Below are 25,133 nucleotides of genomic sequence, written 5' to 3' on the forward strand. Positions count from 1 at the left end.
ATGTAACTTAAGAGTTTGACAAACTGTGTACCTGAAACAAGAACAGATGGCACCTACTGCTCCCATTTGCATACACGATTTGGAAATTATTTAATGGAATGGTGTGAAAGGCATGGTATTTGAAATGTGTCAACAGAAGGGTCTTCACCTTTGCTTGTGCACATGTGTATGCAGATGTGGCACTTATATTGGAGCTAAGAAAATCTGTCAGGACCCAGCTCAGGATGAGGTCTTGGTGATGCTCAGTTCAGCGGATGGGCACACACCCTGACACTTGGAGGATGCACTGACTGCCACATGTGCATGGAATGTTGCCCTCTGTGGCTAAAAGAGTAATCTCAGTGCCTCCCTCAATCCACCCACCATGAAAAATATTAGAAATTCATAATTTCCTGTGAAAACATATTTAAATAGTAGAACTACTGGGACTTTTTCCAAGAAACAGCAAGTGCCTTGGCTGAGCCTCATTTGCCATGAGTTACTGGAAAAACACAAAGTAAAAAACCTTCACTATTTAAATGTGGCAAATATTTGTGACAAAAACAGACCTGCTTACCAGCTTGTAAGTACTCAAGATTTTTTTATTCCAAATTTTGGGTCAAACAGAAATGAACATGAAAGAATATAAGCAACAAAAGCATTAAAATATAAGAAATAAGATAGTAAAAAAAAAAAAAAAAAGATCCCTAGCTCCATTGCCCTCTTTACTGTTTGTGAGTTCAATAATTAAGCTACAATCACCAATACCACTGTCCTACTCTAGCAGTCATATCATTATTACACCTTCCTAACCAAATACAAACAATGTGCAAATTTAGGGTAAAACTACAATTCCACTAAAGTCAATGACATTGACAGAACAAGGAACATAATTTCACCCTTAATGAAACTTGAAGTACACGAAAGCAATCCTTAAAATAAATTTAAGAGCTAATTATAGTCCTCAGCATATAGTGCACCTTTACTTATAAAAAAAAATAAATGTTTTTTTATACTCTGGTTCTTTTTTATTCCTACAGATTATGTAATTAGTAAAGGCATCTTAATTGTAAAAAAGGGTTCTTACACTAGTATGCTTAAACCAGAGCAAAATGTATTTACCTATGTACAGATCTAAACAAAATATGTCACAATACTTTCAAGGTAGTATTATGACATCTAGTATGAGAAAAGGTCACAGAATAATTTAATTGAAAAATTATTATAGATCTCTAAAAGTCATTAAACACAACAATTTTTTGCAAATTGAAAAAAAAAAAAATCTAGCAACTTCACCAAAAATCTGAGAGTTCTCATTAGTACTGAAGTATGGACAAAATAACTTCCAAATCTCTAAAAGGTGAAGATAATACAATTTTCTTTTACAGCTGATAATTAAAATGCTTATATAACACTTTGTCTGAAACATCTAAACATTTTTTCCCACACACTGAATTCGATGAAAGTAACATACATCTGAACTGGATTTATAATATATAAATCCTAATTAATAAATAGTAATTAATAAATAAATAATAATAATATAAATAATATATATTATATATCATATATCATTATAATTCTGCTCTGCATTGAAAAGTCTACCTACAGTAAAAATCTAGAAAGCCCATCACACCCACAAATATAAATTGTTAACAAAAAATGCAACAAATGCTGAGAACCATTCCCGTGGGAATGTAAAACATCCTGCAGAATAAAATAACCCAACCTACCAACTAACCAGGAAAAAAACCAACAAACCTTCAGGAGGCAACTTATATTTTCTAATGTAATTCTCCAATAGTATTTCATTATATTTTAATAATGTTTGCTTAGACTCTGAAATACTGTGTTCCCTTATGCATTTATTTATACTCTAGGTTATTCCAGTTTACTGGCCAGAATGTTCTGCAGTATGCTGTCCTTGTCCTGCTTTCCAGGGTCAGCAACAGAGCACTAGTGGGAGAGCAAGGGACTGGACTATGGTAAGAATGTGATAAAGATCAGTGTGTTGATGCATTGCTCACTATTTCCTTGAAACATTTTTAGCATTAATGGCAAAAAAGTTCCTGTGTGTGCTGAACCTAATGGCATCATGCCTTGCAAAATAGCATCCCCTGTAGCCCTTGACAAACCCTATCACAAAAACAACAGAGTATCACCCATTCTGTATGCAAATTGGCAAGCCTTTTATCTGGAAGATTACCCACCTTGACCATTAGTATTCATTTACTTTTGTCAAAGAACTGCATTCTATTTCATTATGGCAGCGTATTAGTAAATAAATGCAACATAAAATGCATTGCCATCAGAGTGACATCTTTTCTCAAATTTCAGTAGTTGTAAAAGAAACATAGCTAGAAACCACAGAGGGAAAATCACCCAGCAGGACAATAGGTTCTCATAATCTATGCCTAACTACTGCTATAAAGTCAAATTTTCTGTGCCTCCAGCTAAACAATACAGTGTTAAAAGCCCCAGTCTTGTGCTTATTGCTCATAGATTTTTCATCAGGCCTTTGCAGTTCAACCAAAATAAACAATGCACAAGGTGAAAGTTTAGTAAGAAAACGTGAAGAATGGACTATTTTTAATTACTTTAAAGTCTCTTCGCCTTTTTAAAATAATTAATATTTTTATTACCAAGCTTTTTTAATGCTGCTTGAAGTTTTTAATTCCTACTCTTGCTTTCAGATCACCTACTTTCTAGCTCCTGCAGCTAAGACCTAATATAATTTAATTGCATTTGCAGATTTAAGTGCTGTATTGCACCATCCATTTTTAAGCAGCAGTTCTCAATAGAATCAATGGGGAACACTGCTTAAAAATGAATGGCACAGTATGGTTTTATGTCATGCAGATAAATTTGATTACACAGCTACAAATACAAATACAAATACAAAAAATAAGAACAACTGCACATACAGTCTGGAGAAGGAGGGAAAAAATGCCTTGAAGAACTGATAATGAGATACTGAGTTTTTATCTAATGGGTCAGCGTTTCAAAATCCAGTCTAAGATATGTAGTATTTGATTTATCTAAATGAGTAGGTTGACAAAAATAACTTCTTAGTGACATGATTTATGTTTATAAAATTTAATATATTATTGTGGTTTAACTCCAGATGGAAACTAAACACCACACAGTCCTGCTTGCTCATCTCTCCTTGTGGGGGAGTGTGAGAATTGAAAGGGTAAAAGTTGAAATTGCATAGAAAAGGAAAATAAAAGAGGAATGTATCCCATGAAAGACAAGGAACACAAATGAAAACACTTACTCACCATCAAGCAACTTTGCTAGACACCGATCAGTGGCCCCAGGCCAACCTTCCCCCTGTATTATTGCTGACCATGACACCATAAGGTAAGGAATGTCCCTTTGGTCATTCTGGATCAGCTGTCCCAGCTGTGTTGCCTCCCAGCCCCTCATGCCCCTCCAGGCTGTTCACTGGTGGATGGCATGAGGGGCAGCAAAGGCTTTGACTTTGTGCAAACACTGCTCAGCAGTAATGAAAACCCTCTGGTACTATCCAAACCAGAAAAATCCAAAACAGGTCCCACTAGCTACTCTGTAGAAAATGAACTGTATACCAGCCCAAACTTCCACATATATTAAATCATTGAATGCTCTTTTTCCTAGTCTCATGTAATACAATATCATTCTATTTATCCTTTGTAGTCCAATTATGAGATTTTTCAGTGGCAATGACTTGTTGTAGTGGTTATAAGTGAAAAGAAAACAAATGCAGTGACTGATATACCACCTTCTAGATATAAAATAATTTTAATGCAAAAGATATTGTAACATAAAAATGGTAGACATGATTCTGAAGTTCTAATTTACAGATATATTTATTGTGGATATCAGTCTGTAAATGTGAAGCTGATGAAGAGCCTAAAGCTGCTTGCAATACAATGAATAATACAATGAATAATACAATGGATATGTAAAAGACAATCTGATATAGAAAACTGTGTTTTAGTTGCTACTTGAAAAAGCAACTAAACTACTGCTATCTACATTAGAAATAAAAAGACACCAAAAAAAAAAAAAAAAAAAAAAAACCAGAGAGAGGGACAGTCCAATACCATAATGCTGAAAAGCAGTATGAAAGAAAACATGTAATGAAGAATAGAGAAGATTTCCATGCTGTAGTCTCTTCAGTCGTCACAACAGTGTTTAACTATGTAATAAAAACTGATGTAAAAAATGAGAGAGAAACTCAGGCCAATATATGTAAAAGTATTTGAATGTGGTTAGTTAAAACAGGCCAGCGAAAACTGGAAATTTAGAAATTTTCTAAAGCAAGTCCTAATTAACAGAAAATAAGGAAATTATGGCATTATTTTAAAACAAACAAGCAATACCCCCAAAACAAAACAATAGCAAACAAAAAACAAACAGAGAAATTCTAAGTAGCAACTTAAAACAAGTATTAGCAAATGTAAAAATGCAAGATCAAAAGCAGCTAGCAAGTGTTGTAGAAAAACTTAAAAGACCAAAGATAGATTTGAGTTTCAATGAAACATTGAAGAAGCTGTAGAGAAACATTTATCCAAGCTAGCTTTTAATGTAGCCATAGAATGTAACATTTTTGTTCCATTTAAGAACAGGGAAGTCTCTGCAAGAACATCACATCAATATTTTGCCATTCAAAACAAAACAAAAAGTTCTATTTTCATATTAGCACGAAGTTTTCAAATACTAGGGGGGGGGGATTTAGTCTCCAAAAGAGAAGAATGAGAACACGAGCAGTCTGGTCACATTTTGAAGATGTGGTAGATTGAGATAAAGATTAGAGAAATAATTGCCAGAAATTCTAGTATGATAAATTAATTTTAGATATTCTCATAAATACTTTTCGGAAGTTATTGCATTTTTGTATGATTCCTGGAAGAAAGAGAGATATAAATATCTGTCACAATTGGTTAAGGATATCAAAGTATTCAAGAGACAGTAGTTATTATAATTGGTTATGGATCTACCCATATTAATTGATTCTAAGCTGACAAGGAAGTTGGTTCAATATTCTTGGTGCTGGCAGTACTAAAACCAAAAATAAGCTGCTATAGTGTGATAGTTTATCTAATGTTTTCTAGAAGAGGAACTAATAATAATAAAAAAGATTATTAACGGATGAGTACAAAATGGGAGAACACCTAAAAGCAATTCTTAAAAAAAAAATATCCCTGAGAATCTAAACCTATTTTTGAAGTGTTCTAAAGATGTATAATCAATAAAATATATCTTGTAAGGAGAAAATCAAAGAGATTAGAATCTGTATAGCAGACAACTAGCAGAGAAACATGATTAGATAAATTTTAAGAAGTACATTTCAAGAGGAAAGTAATTCTTTCTTTTTAAATGAAGAGAAGCAGCAGAAAATGTAGTACTGCTTTTTGTGTTAATACATAAAGTTAATATAAATACATAAAATAGAATTAAACACACTATCAAATTATTTCTATGTAAATTTATATAACAGTTCATCACCTTTTACCATCAAAGTCAAATAAGCCAAATAACTTTGTATATTCAGTTTCAGTTTCTTGAAATCTTTTAAACAAACCAGATGATTTTCTGAAGATCCAAAAAGCAGATTTTATACAGCTGATTATGAGATACACTTCTATATTCAGGGGAAACCTAACTTTAGAAACAAGGTTTGCTCTCAATTTAGTGATTAATTATAAATATCAATTCTATTCAGTTTTTCCTTAAGGATCTGTGGTGCACAGAGTTTTCAAAAATTCCATATAGTTTTTTCAAGTGCTGAAATCCTGTGTTGCTTATTATTAGTTTACTGAATTTACTCATTTTAGTCAAGTGTTAGAGAAGTGTGAAATGAAGTTTTCAGTAGAAACTGACATGTGGCAGAAGGTCAAAACCCCATTTTTTTGTTGTGTAGAATAGGTTCACATTTGATAGCTCTTTCATTATATTAGCTGTTATTCAAATATCCAAAATATTATAAGTTTGCAAAATTATTTCTTCCTTATTTATTTTTCCAATATTTTTATGAACAAATGCAATTAGCTGGAAATTAGACATATTTCTTTTTCTGCCCTATCTGAGTAAATTCAAGTCCATTTTTGATGAGCAGTAAAGTGATCAAGCATAAATGCAAAATCCTGTGCTCCTATTTGAATTGTCAAAGCCCTAGAAAGAATAATAAAGGAAATTTGAAGAGTCAGATTTCCAATTTTATAATCCAAAATCTAAATCTATATAATGATTCAATTTTTAAATGTCAGGATAGAGCTACACATCATGAATTATTTATTACCAAGGCCTGTGGCATGTAAATGTCAAGATATTCCATAGCATAATTAGATACCATATAAATAACTAAATAAGTATGGTTAATACATTAATAACTAATAAATAAAACTAAAAATAAGCAGACTAAAGTTAATCCTAAATTATAGGAAATTTTAAATCCCTGTTTAACAGATGCATTGATAAATTTTGAATTTTAAAATAGCTAAATTGCAGACAATTACTATTCTTAATTCTTCATTTCTCTGCTAATACTGCAAAAAAATGGCTTCCTGAAAGGAAGCTTTCTTCAACAGAGACCAGTGGATTAAACTAATTTCCAGTGTGGTATAGTCTTCTAGAATCTTAAGTGATGTGTAATGCATTGATATTTTTCTTAACTTTGGAAGGAATTGTGTGCAGCTGATGAAAACTTCTTGTGTGGATTGCCTGTAGAACAAGGGGTGCGATCTGAGCTCTCCCTGTCTTGGTGTTCCCGTGTGAGCTGGAGGATGGTGACGTTTCTCCTCTTGTTCATGTTTCCCACAGCTGATAACATTTCCAGGAGTCTCCCACTGCAGAAACACCCACTTAATGTTGTGTTCTTTCATTTAAGTAATGTTTTGTTTTCTTTTGCCAGTAAAATGGAATTAAAGTAGCAGGCTCTGAGAATGGATCTATCAAATAGGGGAAAACATTTTCTAACAGCTTTTGTGCTAGAATAAAGATCTTTGCAGTGAAACAGCCTCTAGTTATAATAAATGGAGGTGGAAGAGGTCTCTGCAGTCAGCCTCATTCAGCACAGCTTCATTTCTTTGAAAGAGCACAGCAATGTTAAAGTTTCCACAGATGAAAAAGAGTAACTAAATAAAAGTTTGAACATGCTTTTCAAGTCAACTGTCTGCAGCAGACTTGACGTGATATTTAAGGAAATTCTGAGGGAAAATGAACAATCATTTTAAAACAATTTAACTGCCAACATACTAAATGAATAAAAAGAAGAGAAAGACAAATTAGCAGTCTTTTGGGGAATAACATTTCAGAGACTTTCAAGTATATTAAGATAGCAAGAAGAAAAGAGCATTATATGACAGATTTCTAGAAGTAAAAATAAATCAGAGATTAACAAAGCTTAATACATTTTAGCTACAATACCAGAATTGAGGGAGTGATGTATCAGAAAATATGAATCAAAAATGTGTAAGGATTTACAGATCTCTTCACAAGAAATGATCATCCCTTATAAAGATAAACTTTCCTTTTCTTTTTGAAGGTCATATAGCCTACTTATTATTTATTTATTCATCTGTGCACCCTTCATACCTGAATGATATTTCATTACTTATTTGGTTTAAGAATAATTTCTATTATGTGATGAAGAGCATGATGACGGCTTCTAAGCACAAGAAACGTAAAAAAATGGGAGGATGAAAGTTAAGTTATGAGCTTTCTTAGAACTCAGTAATTTTATGATTTCATTTTGAACTTCACAGAACACTACATAACACTACTAGAAAGCTCACAAGGGATATTAGCTCCTGAATCCTGTTTTGGTAATAGGACTCACCATTTCAGGGCTGAGGAAGCTGTAATGAGTGTGTTGCCCATTCAAAACCCCTTTATGTTGTATGCCGCCTATTTGCATGTCTCTGGATTGTTCTTGTACCAATATGAGTTTTTAAGCACTAGCAGTGAATCACAGCTGGAACAAAGAATAAGTTTTTTCTTGAATCATCTGCAAATATTATTGCAATACTAGAATGAAGCTTTAGTTTTCCGAATGATGATCACTTTGTTTCCATATGATCTTAAATATTTTGAGTGTGTGTGCATCAGCAGTTTAAAAAGGAAACTGCAGGAACAGTTAATAATTGCAATTTTAATTGAAATTTCGGGATTTGATAGTTAATGACAAATAAACGGAGGTCACTGTTATCCTCTCAATCTCAGCTTTCTTTTCTATTACTGCTGTTTATGTTTTCAACAAGGACTTTTAAATTAAATTTAAAAAGACAGAAATTCCCACTTTTCAAACTCACTAAAGAAAAATGAACTAAAGATAATGAAGGAAGAAGGAAGGAAAAAACCCTGAAACAAAACATTGTCCATAATTAAAGATTCATTCAGATTAGAAGTAAATAAATTAATCAAGAAAGTTAGGAACAGGGACTCCTGAAACACAGGAAAGAAAAGTAGGCTCAGAAAGAACTATAAAACAGAACAATAGTCAAAATAACTGGTTGTTGAGGATTAGTTCTCTCCCTTTTCCCTCTGTGGAATTTTCCCCATTGTCATGCTAAGATACCTGTTGACTGGGCCCTGGTGACAAGGGGGAGGGGACGGGAGGGAAGAGTGAAACCCCGCGAGATTCAAACAGCCAGAAGAGGAAGCGGAAGGCTGGGCCTCGGCCCATTTCCCCCGCGGAGTTCGGACGAGAAGGACGATCGCTGCCTGTGTCCCATCCCTGCCATCCCAGCGTCGGGAAACCACCATCGGACCCTGCCCGGCTGTCTTCTCGCTGTGAACTACCACCATCCAGCACTCTGCTGAGCACCAGGACCCACACCGTGAGTGGAGGGCTCTCTCTCCATCTCTCTCTCCCCCTGGGACAGCGCTGCCATCACCCCCAGCCCTCCTGCGGCTCTGTGGGACCCGCCCGCCCCCAGCACCGGGAACTGCAGCTCAGGGAAAAGGTGCCTGCAGCCAAAAAACACTGGGACTGAGTTACTGTTCTGTTTGTGGGTAATTTCATAGCTGTTGTTGTTCTTGTTTGTCGTGTTAGATATACTAGTAAAGAACTGTTATTCCTACCCCCATATCTTTGCCTGAGAGCTCTCTGAATTCCAAAATTATAATAATCGGAAGAATCACGGGGTTTTTTTTCAGTCCAAAGGGAAGCTTCTGCTTTCCTTAGCAAACACCTGTCTTTCAAACCAGGACACTGGTCAATGAACAGTTATGAGCACAAATACCAGTTGAAAATATAAAATAAAATAAAATAAAATAATACAGAATTTACACTGAGAACATGCAGAAGCCAAAGAAATAAAAATGCCCATTAAACTTTCATGTCTGGGAAACTTTCACAAATGTCGCTGGGATCTCTAGTGATCAGCAACCCAGAGAACCTTATTTACTACATTTCAAATCACCAAGCTGAACACTGCATAATGTGCAGATACATTTCTCAGTACTAGTAAAAAAGATTTCTAATTACATTACTCAAAAATTTAAGACTGTTTTATTTCCTTTCAATATGGATTACATTGAAAAACTCCAATTCTATTTTTCTTTGAACTATGAGTGCTGAGAAATAGAGTCTCCCATATCTGCAGGCAGGAAGCAAATGACTTCCATGTTATATTTGTTCAGTTTTTTGTTAACAGTGCCTCATCAGAGTATATCTCATGAGACAGGATGCTCTGTGAGGAAAGAAAAGTCCTTAAATATAACTCTGAATTTTGCTAATCTGCAAAAGACTAGTAATAATGATTTTGAGGTAATTCATCTTGGACAGGAGCTTCTCTCTTACAAGGACAGGCTGAGGGAATTTGGTTTATTCAGCCTTGAGAAGAGGTGACTGAGAGGGGACCACATCAATGTCTATCAGTATCTGAAGGGAAGGTGACAGGGAATGGATCCAGGTTCTTCTTGGTGGTGCCAAGCAATAGGACAAGAGACAAAGGGCTGGAACTGATGTACAGGAAGTTCCACCTGAACATGAGGAAGAACTTCTGACTTTCAGGTCATCCACACACTGGAACAGATTGCCCAGAGAGCTTGCAGAGTCTTGTTCATTGGAGATACTGAAGAGCCATCTAGACACAATTATATGCCCTGTGCTCTGAGATGAACCTGCTTGAGCAGGGAGGTTGGATTAGGTGACCCACTGTGGTCCCCTCCAACCTTACCCATTCTGTGATTTTGTGATACTTCACAACCAATATCTAATTATCATCACATGCCTGTACTTAGGGTTATTTCTTCTAAAAGCATTTTCTCTGCACTTAACAGATGTGAAATTGATGTACCTATTACTCTGTGCATTTGACTCTAGATATGATTATAACATATAATTTTTTGATAATGTGAGCTTTGTCATCTCAGTTTTATGTGAATTTGTATTGGACAGCACAATTCATAGGAAAAATATGCATGAGATCTTTGTGGTAGCCTTTCTTTATTGATTTTTTTTTCTAGATAACATAAAAAACATCACATCAACAACTTACAATTCTTACCTTGTAATCAAATATTATCCTAATGCATTGTATTGCTTTTCCCTTAAAGGATAATATTTTTTCATGGAACCCTGCCAAATATCTTTATAAATTCAATCACATAGTATCAACTATTTTTAATTTCATCCATAGGCTTGTTGAGATCTAAGGCATCTGAAAAAGATCCACATTCCTCTTCAAAAGTTATATCGATTTTTCTTCATCTTGTTGAACAATGTGTCTCTTAGTTCTAATGCTTTGGGTGTTTGTTTTTTTGTTGTTGTTGTTGTTGTTGTTGTTTTGGTTGGTTGGTTGGTTTTTTTAATAATTTCTACCAAACCTTTAACTGTGGAAATTCCCAACTGTTCATCAAGGAAGATTTCTGACAGGTTCATCACCTCCAACTGTTTTGACAGGAAGGCTAATTTAACCTCAAGGTCAACATTTGTACTTCAAAAGCTTCATATCTATCTCTTTCAGAAGTCCACAGAAAAGACTGCCTTATCCTAGCAATTTGCTATGTTTCTGCTTATTGATTTTCCTTATTTGGACTCAGTTCCTTCAAGCCAAAGGAATGGTTCCAATGCACTACCTCATCTGTTACCTCAGTAAGGTAATATAAGAAATATAATATATGAGGATTTTTTTTTCCTTCAGTAACATTGTCCTTTAATACATTTTTGGTCTTGACCTGCTGTTGATTGTTTAGTAAATTTCTACTTTTTTAATCTTTGCTAAACTGTATTACTGCTTAAATAAGGTTTTAAGGTTTTTTCTCAAAACCCTGTCGGCCACACTTTATACTACCTCCTTTTGAACAGGATTTTGTTTTCCTGAAATACATATCCTAATATATATTCGATTCCTTGACTACTTTTTCATCACCTCTTTTGGTGATCCATTTAGATTTTGATTCTGATTGGTAATACTCTAAGATGGTGTTTTTACATGATTCCAGGTCAACAGTAAATAATTACCTTTTCGCTGTTGTCTTCAAATCTATTTCAATGACTTTCCTTAGTTTGATATTATTCTCCATACAAAGGAAAAAAATTTCCACTTCCTTTCCTCCCACGGTGTCTAATTTTAGGGCATTGTAGACACTTCAGATACATATTGAGCATATTATTGTCGCATTTACTCCCATTGAGAAAATCTGCTCTGCTTCAGGCCAGCTGTTTATTCATTCCATACATTTATCTTATACAAATAGAGGTTGCTAACTGAATAACCAGCATTTGAATTGAAAATAACTAAAATATATAAGTGAAATGAATGTTGTCTTGACTTATATTACTTATATTTGCTCTCAATTGTAAATATAAATATAGCTTAATATCTAAAAATATATTTTATTAAAAAAATCAGACATAAAATTAGCAGTGCATTTCCTAGCATGTCACCTAAGTAAAGGTTTAAACTACCATCTAAGTCAATAACTGATTGACAAAATAATAGAAACATATAAAATGTACAGTACAACAGGGAAGAAATTGCAACCCTTTAAATTCATAGCAAAAAATTTTCTGCAATAGATGGAACACAAACTGTATATTGCATGGTGCTGTGATGCTTTATATTAACTTCTTAATACACAGTTACTCTTTATGGTATAAAAGAAATACATCATGAAAAGGTTCCTTCAAAAACCTCAAAACTAGGAGTAAAGTTTTGTTGCGGAAGACACTGTTCCTTCAAAAGAGAGCAACATCAGAAAAAAAAAGTTGTAACACAAGCGGCTTCTGAGTTAAATATCAAGAAACATGGGATCCTCTTTAAGCTGGACAATGGCCTTGCCTACCACTCCTGCTGTATGTTGGCAAAATGCTGTATGTAACCCAGTCGAGAAGGAAAACAAAAATAATTCAGTTTTAAAATAATTCAGTCTCTTAATCACAGGTTTCTTCTGTTGCCCAGAACCATCCATGCCCCAGTCTCCACTGTGACAGACAAAGAGGAGATGATAAAACTTGTGCAAACAATGAAATATGAGTCTTATGGATGTAACCACCAGCATACTTCGCATAATGAATCTTCTTCCACTTCATTACTGAGATCTTATCAGACAAGAGTGAGGATGTTCTGACTGCTGCCTGAGGTTAAGCTAGAAATATGTATATTCGTCAGCTAGAGCCAGTGCTGATGAATGGATCATTTTCTTTAATTCCAGTTATTAATTAATTGATTTAGCATGATTATTAACTGATACTACATAATCCTGTCCCAATTCAGTGTCTTGCAGAATGAAAAATAAATATTTGCTTCTCTGTGTGACTAAAGCTAGAGATATATTTTTCCTTCTAAGAACAGAACACCCTGAAGTTACCTTGTTGGTTTGAAAAACTCTTCAAAGAAAAATATTGCACCTATGGTGCTAACACTAAATACAGGAAGAGTCATATATTTATGCAAACTACTGTTAAAAATGGTTTTTCTCTTCACCTCAGAGTACATGATGAAAGAATTTTTTTTAAGGTAATGTTTTTTCAATCTTCTACTAGAAAATGTACATATGCAAAGCAAACAAAAGTGTCAGCTTTTAATATTCTAAAGCAGAAAAAAAATCGCAGAATTTATTCTGTATTTTCATTCGTACTTTCCATATACGTTTATTGCCAAACAAATTAGAAACTCTGCCAGTTAATTTACATATTTTTTAATTTATGCATTACTTTCAAAAATATTAAAGTTGTTGTTACATTTTCCCTTCTAATTAATTACATTTTTTCAAACTAACAGTTGAATATAACCAAATATATTTAAAATTATGGCTTGAATATATATGCCCCAATTTTATATACATTAAAATATTTCTCCTTCTTTTAATGCTTCCTTCCTTAACTCTGCTCCCAAAATTTGGCTGCAGATTTAGTTCAACAGAAGAGGAAGTGCCTGGTTTTATGATACACCCCACTAAGCTAATCCCTTAAATTCATTGGGAATTAAGATTCTCTGGCAGTTGATTTTAATAAGATCATTGTAATTAACAACTTTCTTTATTTCTAATACTTTACTTACCATTATATGCTATTGCTTCTTAATGAAAGCCTGGAATAATTACACACAACATTTATTTTTCAATGGACTTTTTAAAGCCATATTATGAATTCTAAATGTATATGCAAAAGGTCAGTCAGAGTAATGCTTGTTGTGGATATCAGCATGTGTCTATATTTATTTTGTTTTCCAATCTTTCAAGAATTGTTAATATTCACAGCTAATTCCAGTAAAATTTTCAAACTTTTTCTAATATGAAGAGAACATCTTCAAGAAAAGGTGAGCTTTGAACTCAATCACATTTAAAAAAAACAAAACTGTGGGGATTTCAGCAAAATACCAGCGCACTGTCTAGCCATAAAGAAAGATATTAGCCATAAAAAAGACATTTTTTGTTTTCTATTTACAAAACTATTTGTGTATTTTACAGTAAAAAAAATCAGTCGCACATCTTCAGAAAAATGAGATAACTGTCCCTGAGAGGTATATATACTGGTAACTCAATCTCTAGTCAGTTATTGCAAAATCCACTGTGTGGAAGCTAGATTTTCTCATTTTGGCTTTTTGACTTGATAGTTCTTGGTGTGCAACAATCTCCTTTGCATGGATGAGGAATAATGAGTGTTCATACAGAAAATTGTCTGTACTGTGAGGTTTAAAAGTTAAGGTACACTCAGATGCCAACTCCTTTACTTTACTCAGAAATCCAACTGCTAAATTTTAACACATACATCCCTCCAAAACAGAGTTTGTTTTGTGCTTTTAGCACAAACAGTACTGCTTCCACACAGTATATTCAGATATTTCACTAGATCTAGCAGTTCCTGTGTTGCTGCACTTACTCATATCCTGCTGAGCACGCAAGCAGATTAAGTCCTGTTAATGCAGTCCAGATGCAAATGGAAAACTATACCTTCTTAACAAGCTCTTTGAATCCCCCTTGATGACCTTTTAAGAAACCTGTCTCTCCCCACTGACTACATGGGAGGAAACCTTGGAATGGTAATGCAATGGACATAAATTTGTGAAAAATGGGAAGGGGAAGCTTGGGAACAAAAATTAAATATTCAGAAGATGGTTCAATAACAAATAAAATCCTTTATAATTTCTTAAAAATACTATCAATCAGTTTTTCAAGCTTGGCTATTAAGAATTAACCTTTCAGAGTATTTAGAATTTAAATAGCATTTTTGTATTCAAAACAAAATCCTAATTGATTTCAATTCTTCTTCTAAGTACTCAGGTCATTATTTATGTGATTCTACAAAACAAGCATGCTGTTCTGGGCAAAAAGAAAGTGAGAAATACTTTGTAAGTAGTCAACATATGACAATTTTAAGTAAAGAATGCTGCTTAAGTGGTTAAACTGACCATTAGTTTGGAACTATAAACCACAGAGACACAGAGCATCTCATTAACAGTAACATTCAGCTTCATTAACTGCAGGAATATTCTGGCTTTTGCAGTTGCCCAACTCATTCCTCATTCAAATTTTGAAATAGATTTAAATAACAGCTCTTTGTATGGTCAGTATGTAAAAGTGCATAAAAATGTGATCTATAAAGCCTCTGACTAAATAAAAATCGTTTAATGATTTATGAGAAAGTTGTCAGCATTTCCAATGTTACAAAACAATAAACATTAAGATTATGCTATTCTGTGTATATCTGTCTTCTATCCTAAAAGTTTTCAGATATAAACCTGATCTGAGCTGCCTCAAATAGCCATAATCAGTAAATACACATCAAAATAAACTAAATAATGTTCTGAATTGGTTTTCTACCAAATAAAAAATTGAATAAATCATAGGCGTAGGCATATTCTCATAGGCACTTATGAAAATAGTGGATATTTCTAGATATATCTTACAGTTATTTTGAAGCTTGCATTCAAATATTTCCATGGATTCAACAACATACTGTAATGAGATGTAGTAAAATGTTTTAGTGATCAATAAATTATTTCTTCTGGTAGGAACAAGATTTTCACATTCAGTTATGAATATGATTTCCCATTACTGGGTTTTTTGCTATTCTGTAAACATTTGTTGTTTACTGCCAAAAATTTTAAATTACTATAGTTGCTGAAGCTGAGAGAAATCATTAATCATTATCTCTGTCATACAAATAATACATTCACATATGTTCATTACATCCCCTTCTTAACAACCATAGTGAAATTCCAAATACTTTAGCATATTAGCCTAGATAATCTTAGCATTTGTTCAGTTTTTTTCTTCTAACTAATTAACTAACTAAATAAACCCCCCATGTACACTGAGGTGGTATTTTATACCATATTTCATTGTAACTCTATCAGTTTAAATACAGCTGCAAAAATACAAACTGCAGAATGAAAGAATCTGATTTCTACTACACAGATTTTGTTTAGTAGGTGAGACTGGTTTCCAGGAGCTAAATTTAGCTCTCAAACTGTTTCTGACAGCCCTATAACTGAAAGCTAATTAACTAGCATCATCTTTCTTATATCTATATAAAAGTTCTGGTTTTATTGGGGTAGATCACACAAAAGTGGAAAACATTAATAATGTGGTCAAAATATATTGTGATATATCACAGCAACATAACTACAAAGCTCCATTTACTCTTAACTGGAGGAAAAATAAATATAAGGAAAACAAGCAAAAAACATCTATTCTCTGCCATCATATCCTAAAGAAATATGGAGTTTGTCATCTTTGAAATAAGGCCTTGTTCATCCAGGAAAGAGAATGGTCCACTTGGAAACAATGACAGACATTCACTATTTCTTTTACAATAAAATTTATTTTTCCCCATTTATTACAATGGCAGTACTTCCAAGCAAAACACTCTCCCTTTACTGAAAGTTACAACAGACAGCACTGAATAAGTAGACTATAAGTGACACTAATAGACAAAATTATTACATCAATAAAGTATTTTTTGTAACTTTCATTAGCTATTACCTACCTTCTAAAAAAGGGAATCTTTTCCATATTGTAAACAACAAACCTTCCTCACCAACTTCTCTCTCAATAACAACATCCATCCCTCATTTTAAAATGAGGAAAAATATTTGACTTCCAATGCAGAGAGTTTAGAAGTTTGAACACACTTCCAAACACATGCCGGGGCCAGTGCCTCAATTTAATGCCACTGAGTTTTGGAATTCAGGACTATTATGGTTGTGGTAGATAATGAAAGTACTGAACTTCTTCATATGTTTATAATATTGGATAATCTTTAGATTTGAGATTATTTTTTGTTGTTTTTGCTGGTATTCTAGCATACACTTTGCAATGGAAATTTAAGTACGCAACAAAGAAAATCCATATTCTATTCAAAAATTTGTCTTCAAATTGTAAAATGGAATGGAAACTAACATAATAATTAGTTTTTATTTTAACTTGTGAAGCAAATGTTAGTTTTCTCATATTAACATCTGCATACATGGGAAAGATTTTGCGCTTAATCTTACAGAATATGTGACTTTCCACAAAGATAAAATTGCAAGTGGCTATCAATTTCTGTTAAGAAATCAGTAAAATGAAACTTTAATATTTTTTTAGTGTTTAAATCTAAAAATGCTGATGCTTGAGACAGCCAATGGTCATACAACTATTTGAAATGAGCAGACTTTATATCTGTAAAAGTTTGAATAATTGGATCTTTCCTGCAGTTCAAGGCTTAAGTTTTCCACAGACCACATGCCTAAGAATTTAAATCTTGTAATGTGATATATACAAAATATTTCATCTACATGTTTTCAAAACCAGTAGTTACAAAAAGAAACAAACATATATTATTACAACACTCAAAATATACTTACTTTTGTATTTAAATACATTTATATGGTATATATCTCTATCATCTGCTGTAAATTAATTCAAGAACACATGTTGACATGGAGAATGATATTATTACTAGGCTATATTCAGAATAATAACACTATTTATCCTATGCTAATAAACGTTGGCATCTGCCTGTCATAATAAAAGTTGGAATTAATCGTTTCCTGAGTTGTCACAGATGTATTTTATTGTATATATAATTGAAAATGTTTTTTTCTGAAAGAGAATATTATTAAAATCACTTCAGATTTTTCATTTGTTTCTTCCCTATTACAAACCAAGAGTAATGACAACAACAAAAATAAATGAAAACTGTTCCTACCATGACAGCTGGGCAGGGCTCTGTTCCATCCAGGTCTTCCATCATCTCCCATGATACACGTTAGTGTGGAGTAACCCTGAAGAACGTATCCTGCATCGCAGTAATATGTAACAGTGGAACCCAGTTTATAATCCATTCCAAGTCTTGTCCCATTCATTATATTTCCAGGATCAAAACAAGACTCACGAAGTTTTGCTGTAGAGGAAATACGTGTGAATAAAATTCTAAATATAATCCAAAATGACTAAATAATACCTACAAATAAAAATAAATACAACCTAAATATTTCCTGGAGTTCTCCTGAGGCCTTCTTTGAGCACCCTGTAGAACCTGGTTTTTTTTTTTTTTTTAAAGACTTTGCATCAAATGTCTTCTTTCCTTCATTTTAACAACTGTACAAATTACTATATAATGACAGAAGCTGTGTTTTCTGTCCCTTTTTAAAAGAAAATTACTATAGTGCTCCATTTTTTTTTTCCAGAATTCATTCTGATCAATTATAAAGTTATCTAGTTAGATTAATTTAGATATATGGAGATTTGTCCAGTAGATAAGGCACATCCTAGTTTTAAAATTCGTGGTGTGATAACTGATAAATGGAGGAAATCAATATGAACAATTTGTTGCAAAATAAGAAGTATGCAAACAAGAATATCTTCAAAATTGATAAAACTCAAATGAGTTTCTATATGTATATGATATGATAGTATATTTTCACGTACATATTTATCCCTCAGTGGAGGAAAAAATATAAAAATATTCCCTAAATGTATCTCATTTTTATCATTTATAGCTATTTGTTTCAAATTATGGACATAAATTCAAACATGCACATACGCTTTTATATTTGCTTCCCTTTTACTACTGTAATGTGAATACCAATGTCCAGTAACACGCTGAACATAAATAAATACTCACCACTTCTAATTAACAGCATAATTATGCACAAGGCGAGAAAAGTAAAACATTGAGGAAAAAAAATGCAATTTCCTTAAAAGAATAAAAGAGTAAATATATTATGTAGAAGCTGCAGTAAAACAGATTATTTTGTGCTGTGCTGGATGGAGTCTGCAATATATTTTATCAAGCAGAGGATGGAAATTTCAGACTTTCTTTAACATTTATGGGTGTTGTGGAGAAAATCAATAGGGTACGCTTCATTTTCTACAGGACCGGCACCAGCTTTCAAATACATGAAAAAAGTTTTATTTACCAGGCATATTTGCACTGTGGAACTTCCTGCTGCAGGTTAAGTATGGTTGCCAAAAGGCTATTTGGGCTTTGAACTTCCTGGAAGGCTTTTTAAGAGTTTTATATAAAAAGACACTTTATCTGATCCTGTCAGTACCTAAAGTGAAGTTTCTGAAAAATTACAGATAAGCAGGAACAATTATTATTTATTTGGCTTTTCTATAGTTTGGCCACACATAAACTATTGGTCCTTACTAGAGCCAAGCTAATGAACTAAGTACATCCCTTAAGGCCACTTTTATGTTGCAGTATTTCTTAGAGGAGAGAAATAATTACACTGTGCTTATATTTGATGAAGGAAACACAGAATAATACTTTTGAATTTTCAATTTCACATCTTCCAAGAGAATGTCAAGATCTCCTAATGTGTTTAAAAATTATTATGATTTGCATATATAATCTACAGAGCATGGTTCTGATATGCAAAACAACACAGTAACATAATAATTACAATAAATCTTTAATCATTAAGAACAGGTATTCGGTATTCACACTGATTTATATAGGTAGTTGTAGTGTGTTGTCTAAAACCTATTTAACACTCACTCATAAATTTGGATGGATAATGAAAAGTCATAAGATTCAATTTACTAGGAAGTCTATAAGATATCACACAGATTAATAATTATTATGTAACCCAACCACACTTTCGTTTGAGAAGTGTGGAAGGTCTTGGGGGCAAATTTCAAATTCTTTCAAATCTAAATTATCAAACTGAGGGGGAATAAAGGAAAACAGGATAAATTAATTTAGAATTATAACTAATATTTTAGAAAATTAATACAATATCATTTTTTCCTCTTATTGAACCAATATTGATATAACTGTATAGATTCATAATCATTATTGTGAAATTATCATTCTTGAGTTTATGACAAAAAGAATTAAAAATGTTTCAAAGGTACTCTAGAAGGCACACAGGTAAAGCAGGTATTAGTACTAGATTAAAAAAAAGAGAGAAAAATTAAATAATATATTATGTCTGCTGCACAAATCAAAAATTGAGAAAAGAATGATCTGTCACAGCATAAATTATCTCGAGGGAAAAAATACAGCCCTGTAATTTTCTTTTCTCCAAAATTATAGTTGTGACAGGCTCCTAAAATTGCTGACTAAACAGTAACAATGTCACTGTAGAAATACAGTTTCTTAATACCAATTCTGAAAAATAAAGTCTGAAATACTAAGCATTTTAAAACTACTTTTGCAAATCTGAAGGAACTGCTAAGTGAACTTGTATAAAAAGTTAGTAGAATATGCTACAATGTATAAAGAATAAATCAAATGATTCTTCAGTCTGGCTGAGAACCAGTGAAAAAAAAGAAGACTGTTTCAGCAAATTTATAAGTGCTCCCAGGAGACAGGAGGGAAAGTTCCTCACCACTGACGTCATGTGTCTCCAACTTGTGAGGAACACAAGACATTGATTACCCCTGTAGCCTTTCCCCTTTCCCCCCTAATATTAGCATTATTAAGCTACAGACATGTAAGGGCAGTGACAGATTTAGCAGAACATCAGAGAAAATGCTGCATTATTATACATACTTTTTTACAGTAGGAGCATTTAAAAATTATTTTCTGTAATAAGTAGGGAGGATTTTTTTTTTCATTAGGCAGTTCAGATTTGGGTTACAATAACATTACACTCTTGGCTTCTCATACCAGGTGTCAATTCTTTCTGTACATAATAAAATCTTGCAACAAGATTCAAAGAAACCAACATTTACTTCTCTGATAACATTGTCACACCACCGGATCAAGTAAGGCTCTGAAGTACAGACTGAAAACAGTGACACAAGGTGTTTCAATCTCAAGTGTATCAAATGTATTCTCGGTTGAATAGCACAGAGTAATGAAACCAAAATTCTGCTGAAAACTAGTTTCTCAGTGCATGGAAAACAATATTGAAAGCCAAGAGAAGCAAGTGCTTTGTCCAGAACTTGATGACTTACTAGTTCATCCCTAAGTTTCAAAGAGAATAAAGCCATAATAAAATTCTTGGAGACAGAATATTACAGACATACCAAACTATAGCGAGCATTCCATAATTTTCTCCAGAGTACTTAATAGAACTAATAAGCTTTTCCTCCATTATAATGTAGAAATGAAGTGAGGGAAAGAGAATGGTAATAAAACTCAACCAGAGATATGGTTACAGATCAGACCTAAGACATGGGTCAGTCTGAGATTTGGATCTGAAAAATATGGCCCACCAATGAAATATAATTTGAGTACACTGACACTTAAAATAGGATTAGTGTACTTATAGGGCACAACTGCATCGATTACTATTTTTATGAAAAAATGAAGAAGTTCATCAAATTAGAAAAATTTAGGTTTGAAAGAGATGTAGTACAACTCCCATGCAAATCAGGGCCAACAGGATTAGGTTACTTTGTACAGTCCAGTTATGATTTTGAAGGATTCAAATGACATCATGTAAGGGTAATCAGTTCCAGTATTTTACTAGCTTCAGAGTGATTAATTTTTTCTTAATAAGTAATTGAAATTTCTCCTATTTCAACTTGTGTCCATTAGCTCTCAGCTTATCGCTATAAGCACCTGACAAGACTTTGGTTCTGTCTTTTCAACATGTCCTTTCAACACTCCCTCCTTTGGTCACTGGAGCAAGCCCAGTTGGGACAGCTGACACCAAATGACCAAAGTTGGATCATACCATACAGTATGGAGTCCATATCATATGATGTCATGCCCAGCATATAAATTTTGGGGAAGAAGAAGGAAGGGAGGGACATTTGAAGTTATGCATTTGTCTTCCCTAGTCATCATTGCTTGCAATGGAGCTCTGCTTTACTGGAGATGGCTGAACTTCTGCCTGCCCATGGGAATGAACTCATTACTTTGTTCTACATGTCTGCATGGCTCTTGCTTTCTGTATTAAACTGCCTTTATCTCAACACACAAGTTTTCTCACTTTTAGTCTTATTCTTTCCCCCATCCTGCTGGAAACTGGAGCAGCAATTTTCCTGGAAAAGCACTCTTGTATTTTTTTCCTTGCAGCTCCAATTCCCCTGTCTCTGATTGAGGTTGATATTCTATCTCACTTTCTTGTGTTTTCTCCAGGTCCGGTTTATCCACTGACTGTCCCTCCCTGTCTTCCCAGGTCTTTACTGCCAATGAGGTGACATTTGATGTGCTCTGTAAAAACTTAGAGCATGTGGATCATTTGCACTGGACTTCTGTAACTTTGGATAACTGCTCAGTATCAAGGTCATCATAAATCACCTGTAGCATGGCTAATTCCTTCAGGTACTGGATACTCCTCCTTATGGTGAGGTATCATTTGCCTGAATGGATTATAACATCTTCTTAGAAGGGATACCTTTCCCTCATGCCTTAAGGGACTGACCTTCAGAGCCTGAGGGCTTGTGCCCCATTTTCAAACAGTTTGTCAATGCCCCCTTCCCTAGAAAGGGATCCTAGGTGCTGGACTTTTCCCTCTAATCCCATTTTACTGACCTTGCTAACCCAGCACTGGCACAGCCAAAGTGGCTGTTTGATGATTGTATTATCACTGACTTGTGTATGAGCTTTTGCTCTTCCTGCTCCTCGTGTGATGGCCCTTTGGAGTAGCCCTCTTCATCCACTTCCTCCTCCTTTCCCTTCTTAGTAGGAGTTTCTTTCCTCACCAAAGAAGCTGTGTTTGCATCCAGTATTTCTGTTTGGGTGGGAGGGTGACTGATAACACCACAGGCTGTTCCTCTGGTTCAGTCACAAGGCCTGTCTGGAGTAGCCAGAGTTCCCATGTTTTTTGTTGTCAGATCCAGAGGTCTCTTCCATTTGAAGATAGTGAATTATGTTGAATAGGGCTTGGTAGGCCTGAGCCAGGCCCCAGCACTTTGCAATGACTTGTGTCTCTCTGGAATTGCTAGTGTGACAAGATACTTTCCTCTGTATACTATATATATATATTTCCTCATACATTTTATATATATTTAGACTTGTTCAGGGCTGAACTATGAAAACATTGGAAGTGCCCACTGTCCTCGGTACCTTCCCACACTTTCCCATACGCCCTGTAACTTGCAACGATCCAGCTTCAGGGCAGACCTCTGGGCAGTATTCCTAAATAATTGTTTAACCTCAAATAAAACCTGAAGTACATGCAGGAGACATAGCAGTATGAATACGCTGATTTGAATGTCTCAAGGACACTTAAAATCCTCAAGAGCTATTGAAATTAGCCTGGAGGAGAATGAAAAGGTGAAGATGAAAGGAAAGGTGAAGGAGTGGGGCAAGTGTTCCTCCTTATCTGCCCCATAGATTGGCTCTCTGAGGAGAAAAGATAAAGGTTGTGATTGCTAATAGTTTTTAAGAGGTGGTTCCCTAAAAGTTCAGATATGACAAAAATACTGACCAAAAATACCAGATCAGTCTCACTACCAGGAATTATTTTCTCATATCTTGAGCCAGCATTACACAGTCCATCACAATTATATCCTTAATCCAGTCCCCAGAGGCAACAAAAGAAGAACATATAAAGTAAACTGTTACATAACCCAATTCTCAGAACAAGCACAAGTCTGACTCCAAATAAATCAACATTGTGACCATTAAATTAACATAATGGATGATCGAAACAAATTTGTTTTAACACACTCTGGTCAGACCTGCAGTCAACTCGGCAAAAAGGACTGTAGACTTTTAGCCCCAGTCAGCAACTAAGGATCATGCAACTAAGGATCCACAGTGGTATGGGGAGAGAACTGGAAAGGTTAAATTGAGATAACCTGTAGATTGAAATAAAAATGGTTTAGTATCTTAAATAAAGTATAATAATAATAATAATAATAATAATAATAATAATAATAATAATAATAGTAAATTGTAATGGAAAGGAAAATTTTTAAAAAGAGACAGACATAAAACCCCAGAAAAAAACAGTTATGTAAATGAAAAACAATTACTTATGACCAACTGACTGATGCACAGCCAGCACCTAAGTAGGCTCCCCAGGCCAGAATATCATGTTGGAAATTTGGAGTCAGCTGTTGCAGCTGTGTTCCCTCCCAGCTTCTGCTTCCCAGACACCTCACCAACAAAGCAGCATGAGAAGCTAAGTCATTGGCTTAGTCTAAGCACTGGCTTGCAGCAACAAAAACAGCATGTTTTCCACATTCTTCTCATCCTAAATCCAAAATAGCCTAGCACTATAATAGATGCTAGGAAGAAAAATAACTTTAACTCAGCTGAATCCAAAACACTTTGTTCAGGGCTCCTGACAGTCTGATTCTATAACCTCATAAGATTCTTTGAGTAGCACTGACATATCCCCCCAAATTGATGTTGTCCACAAATTTGGTCTGTCCCATCATACAGGTTGTTAACAAAGAGAATACTGGCGGCATTACTAATCACAATTAATACTAACTATGAGTCTCCACTCAGCAGTCCAGCTGATTTTCCACCCATGTTATTTATAGAATAATGGAGCAGAACCACAGAATTTTAGAATCATGTAGGCTGGAAAAGATTTCTAAGATCATTGACAGCATCTGTAAGCCCAGCACTGCCAAATTCACCACCAAACCATGTCCTTCAGTGCCACATCTACACATCTTCTTAATACTTCTAGGGATGGGGATTCTATCACTTCCCTGGCAGCCTGTTCCATGACTGGCAACCCCTCTCATGAAGACTCCTTTTCCTAAAATTCAACCTAAACCTTCTCTGGTATAACTTAAACCCATTTCCTCTTGTTCTATTGCTTGTTACTTGTGAGAAGAGGCTCACCCTCCCATCACTACAATCTCCTCTCAGGTAGTGGTAGAGAATGTAAGGTCTCCTTCCTTTCCTCCAGACTAAACAGCCCAGCTCCCTCAGCAGCTATTCATAAAATTTTTATTCTGGACCCCAACCAGCTCCATTGTCCTCTGTCCATGCTCCAGCACCCCAACATCTTTTCTGCAGTGAGGGGCCAAAAACCAAACACAGGATTCAAGGAATGGCCATAGAGTAAGGGTTCTTATGACACACCTAAGTTAAGCAGTGCAGAGGAACATTTGTCAGACAGTTCCAGTAAAAATAGGACAATTTACTAAGGAAGCAGACCATCTGCTTAAGGGATTTTGATCTGTCCAAATTTCACAATTCTTGAAATTTTTATGTGAATTGAAATAGTTCTTTCTCTTTGTCTCTCTTATTTTTTTTAAGAAGATGTTGAAATGCATATCACAGTTATTCTGAGAAAAGCAGGAGATACAAACCTCTCAGGCGAACAGGGAAAATTAGAATCAGGTTGATTCCATTTTCC

At 34.3% G+C, this 25,133-nt stretch overlaps 1 protein-coding gene across 3 annotated transcripts in view; it reads right to left on the bottom strand.

Annotated features, from left to right (window-relative positions):
• CSMD3 (CUB and Sushi multiple domains 3) overlaps window positions 1-25,133 on the bottom strand; it is a 590,741-nt gene that overhangs the window by 135,978 nt on the left and 429,630 nt on the right. For all 3 annotated transcript variants that reach the window (XM_062491358.1, XM_062491350.1, XM_062491342.1), the window contains one exon: window positions 17,609-17,803. In XM_062491358.1, the coding sequence (XP_062347342.1) occupies window positions 17,609-17,803 (195 nt within the window). The remainder of the gene's footprint in view (window positions 1-17,608; window positions 17,804-25,133) is intronic.

The sequence above is a fragment of the Cinclus cinclus genome, chromosome 1 (assembly GCF_963662255.1).
Source record: "Cinclus cinclus chromosome 1, bCinCin1.1, whole genome shotgun sequence".
Taxonomy (NCBI): Eukaryota; Metazoa; Chordata; class Aves; order Passeriformes; family Cinclidae; genus Cinclus; species Cinclus cinclus.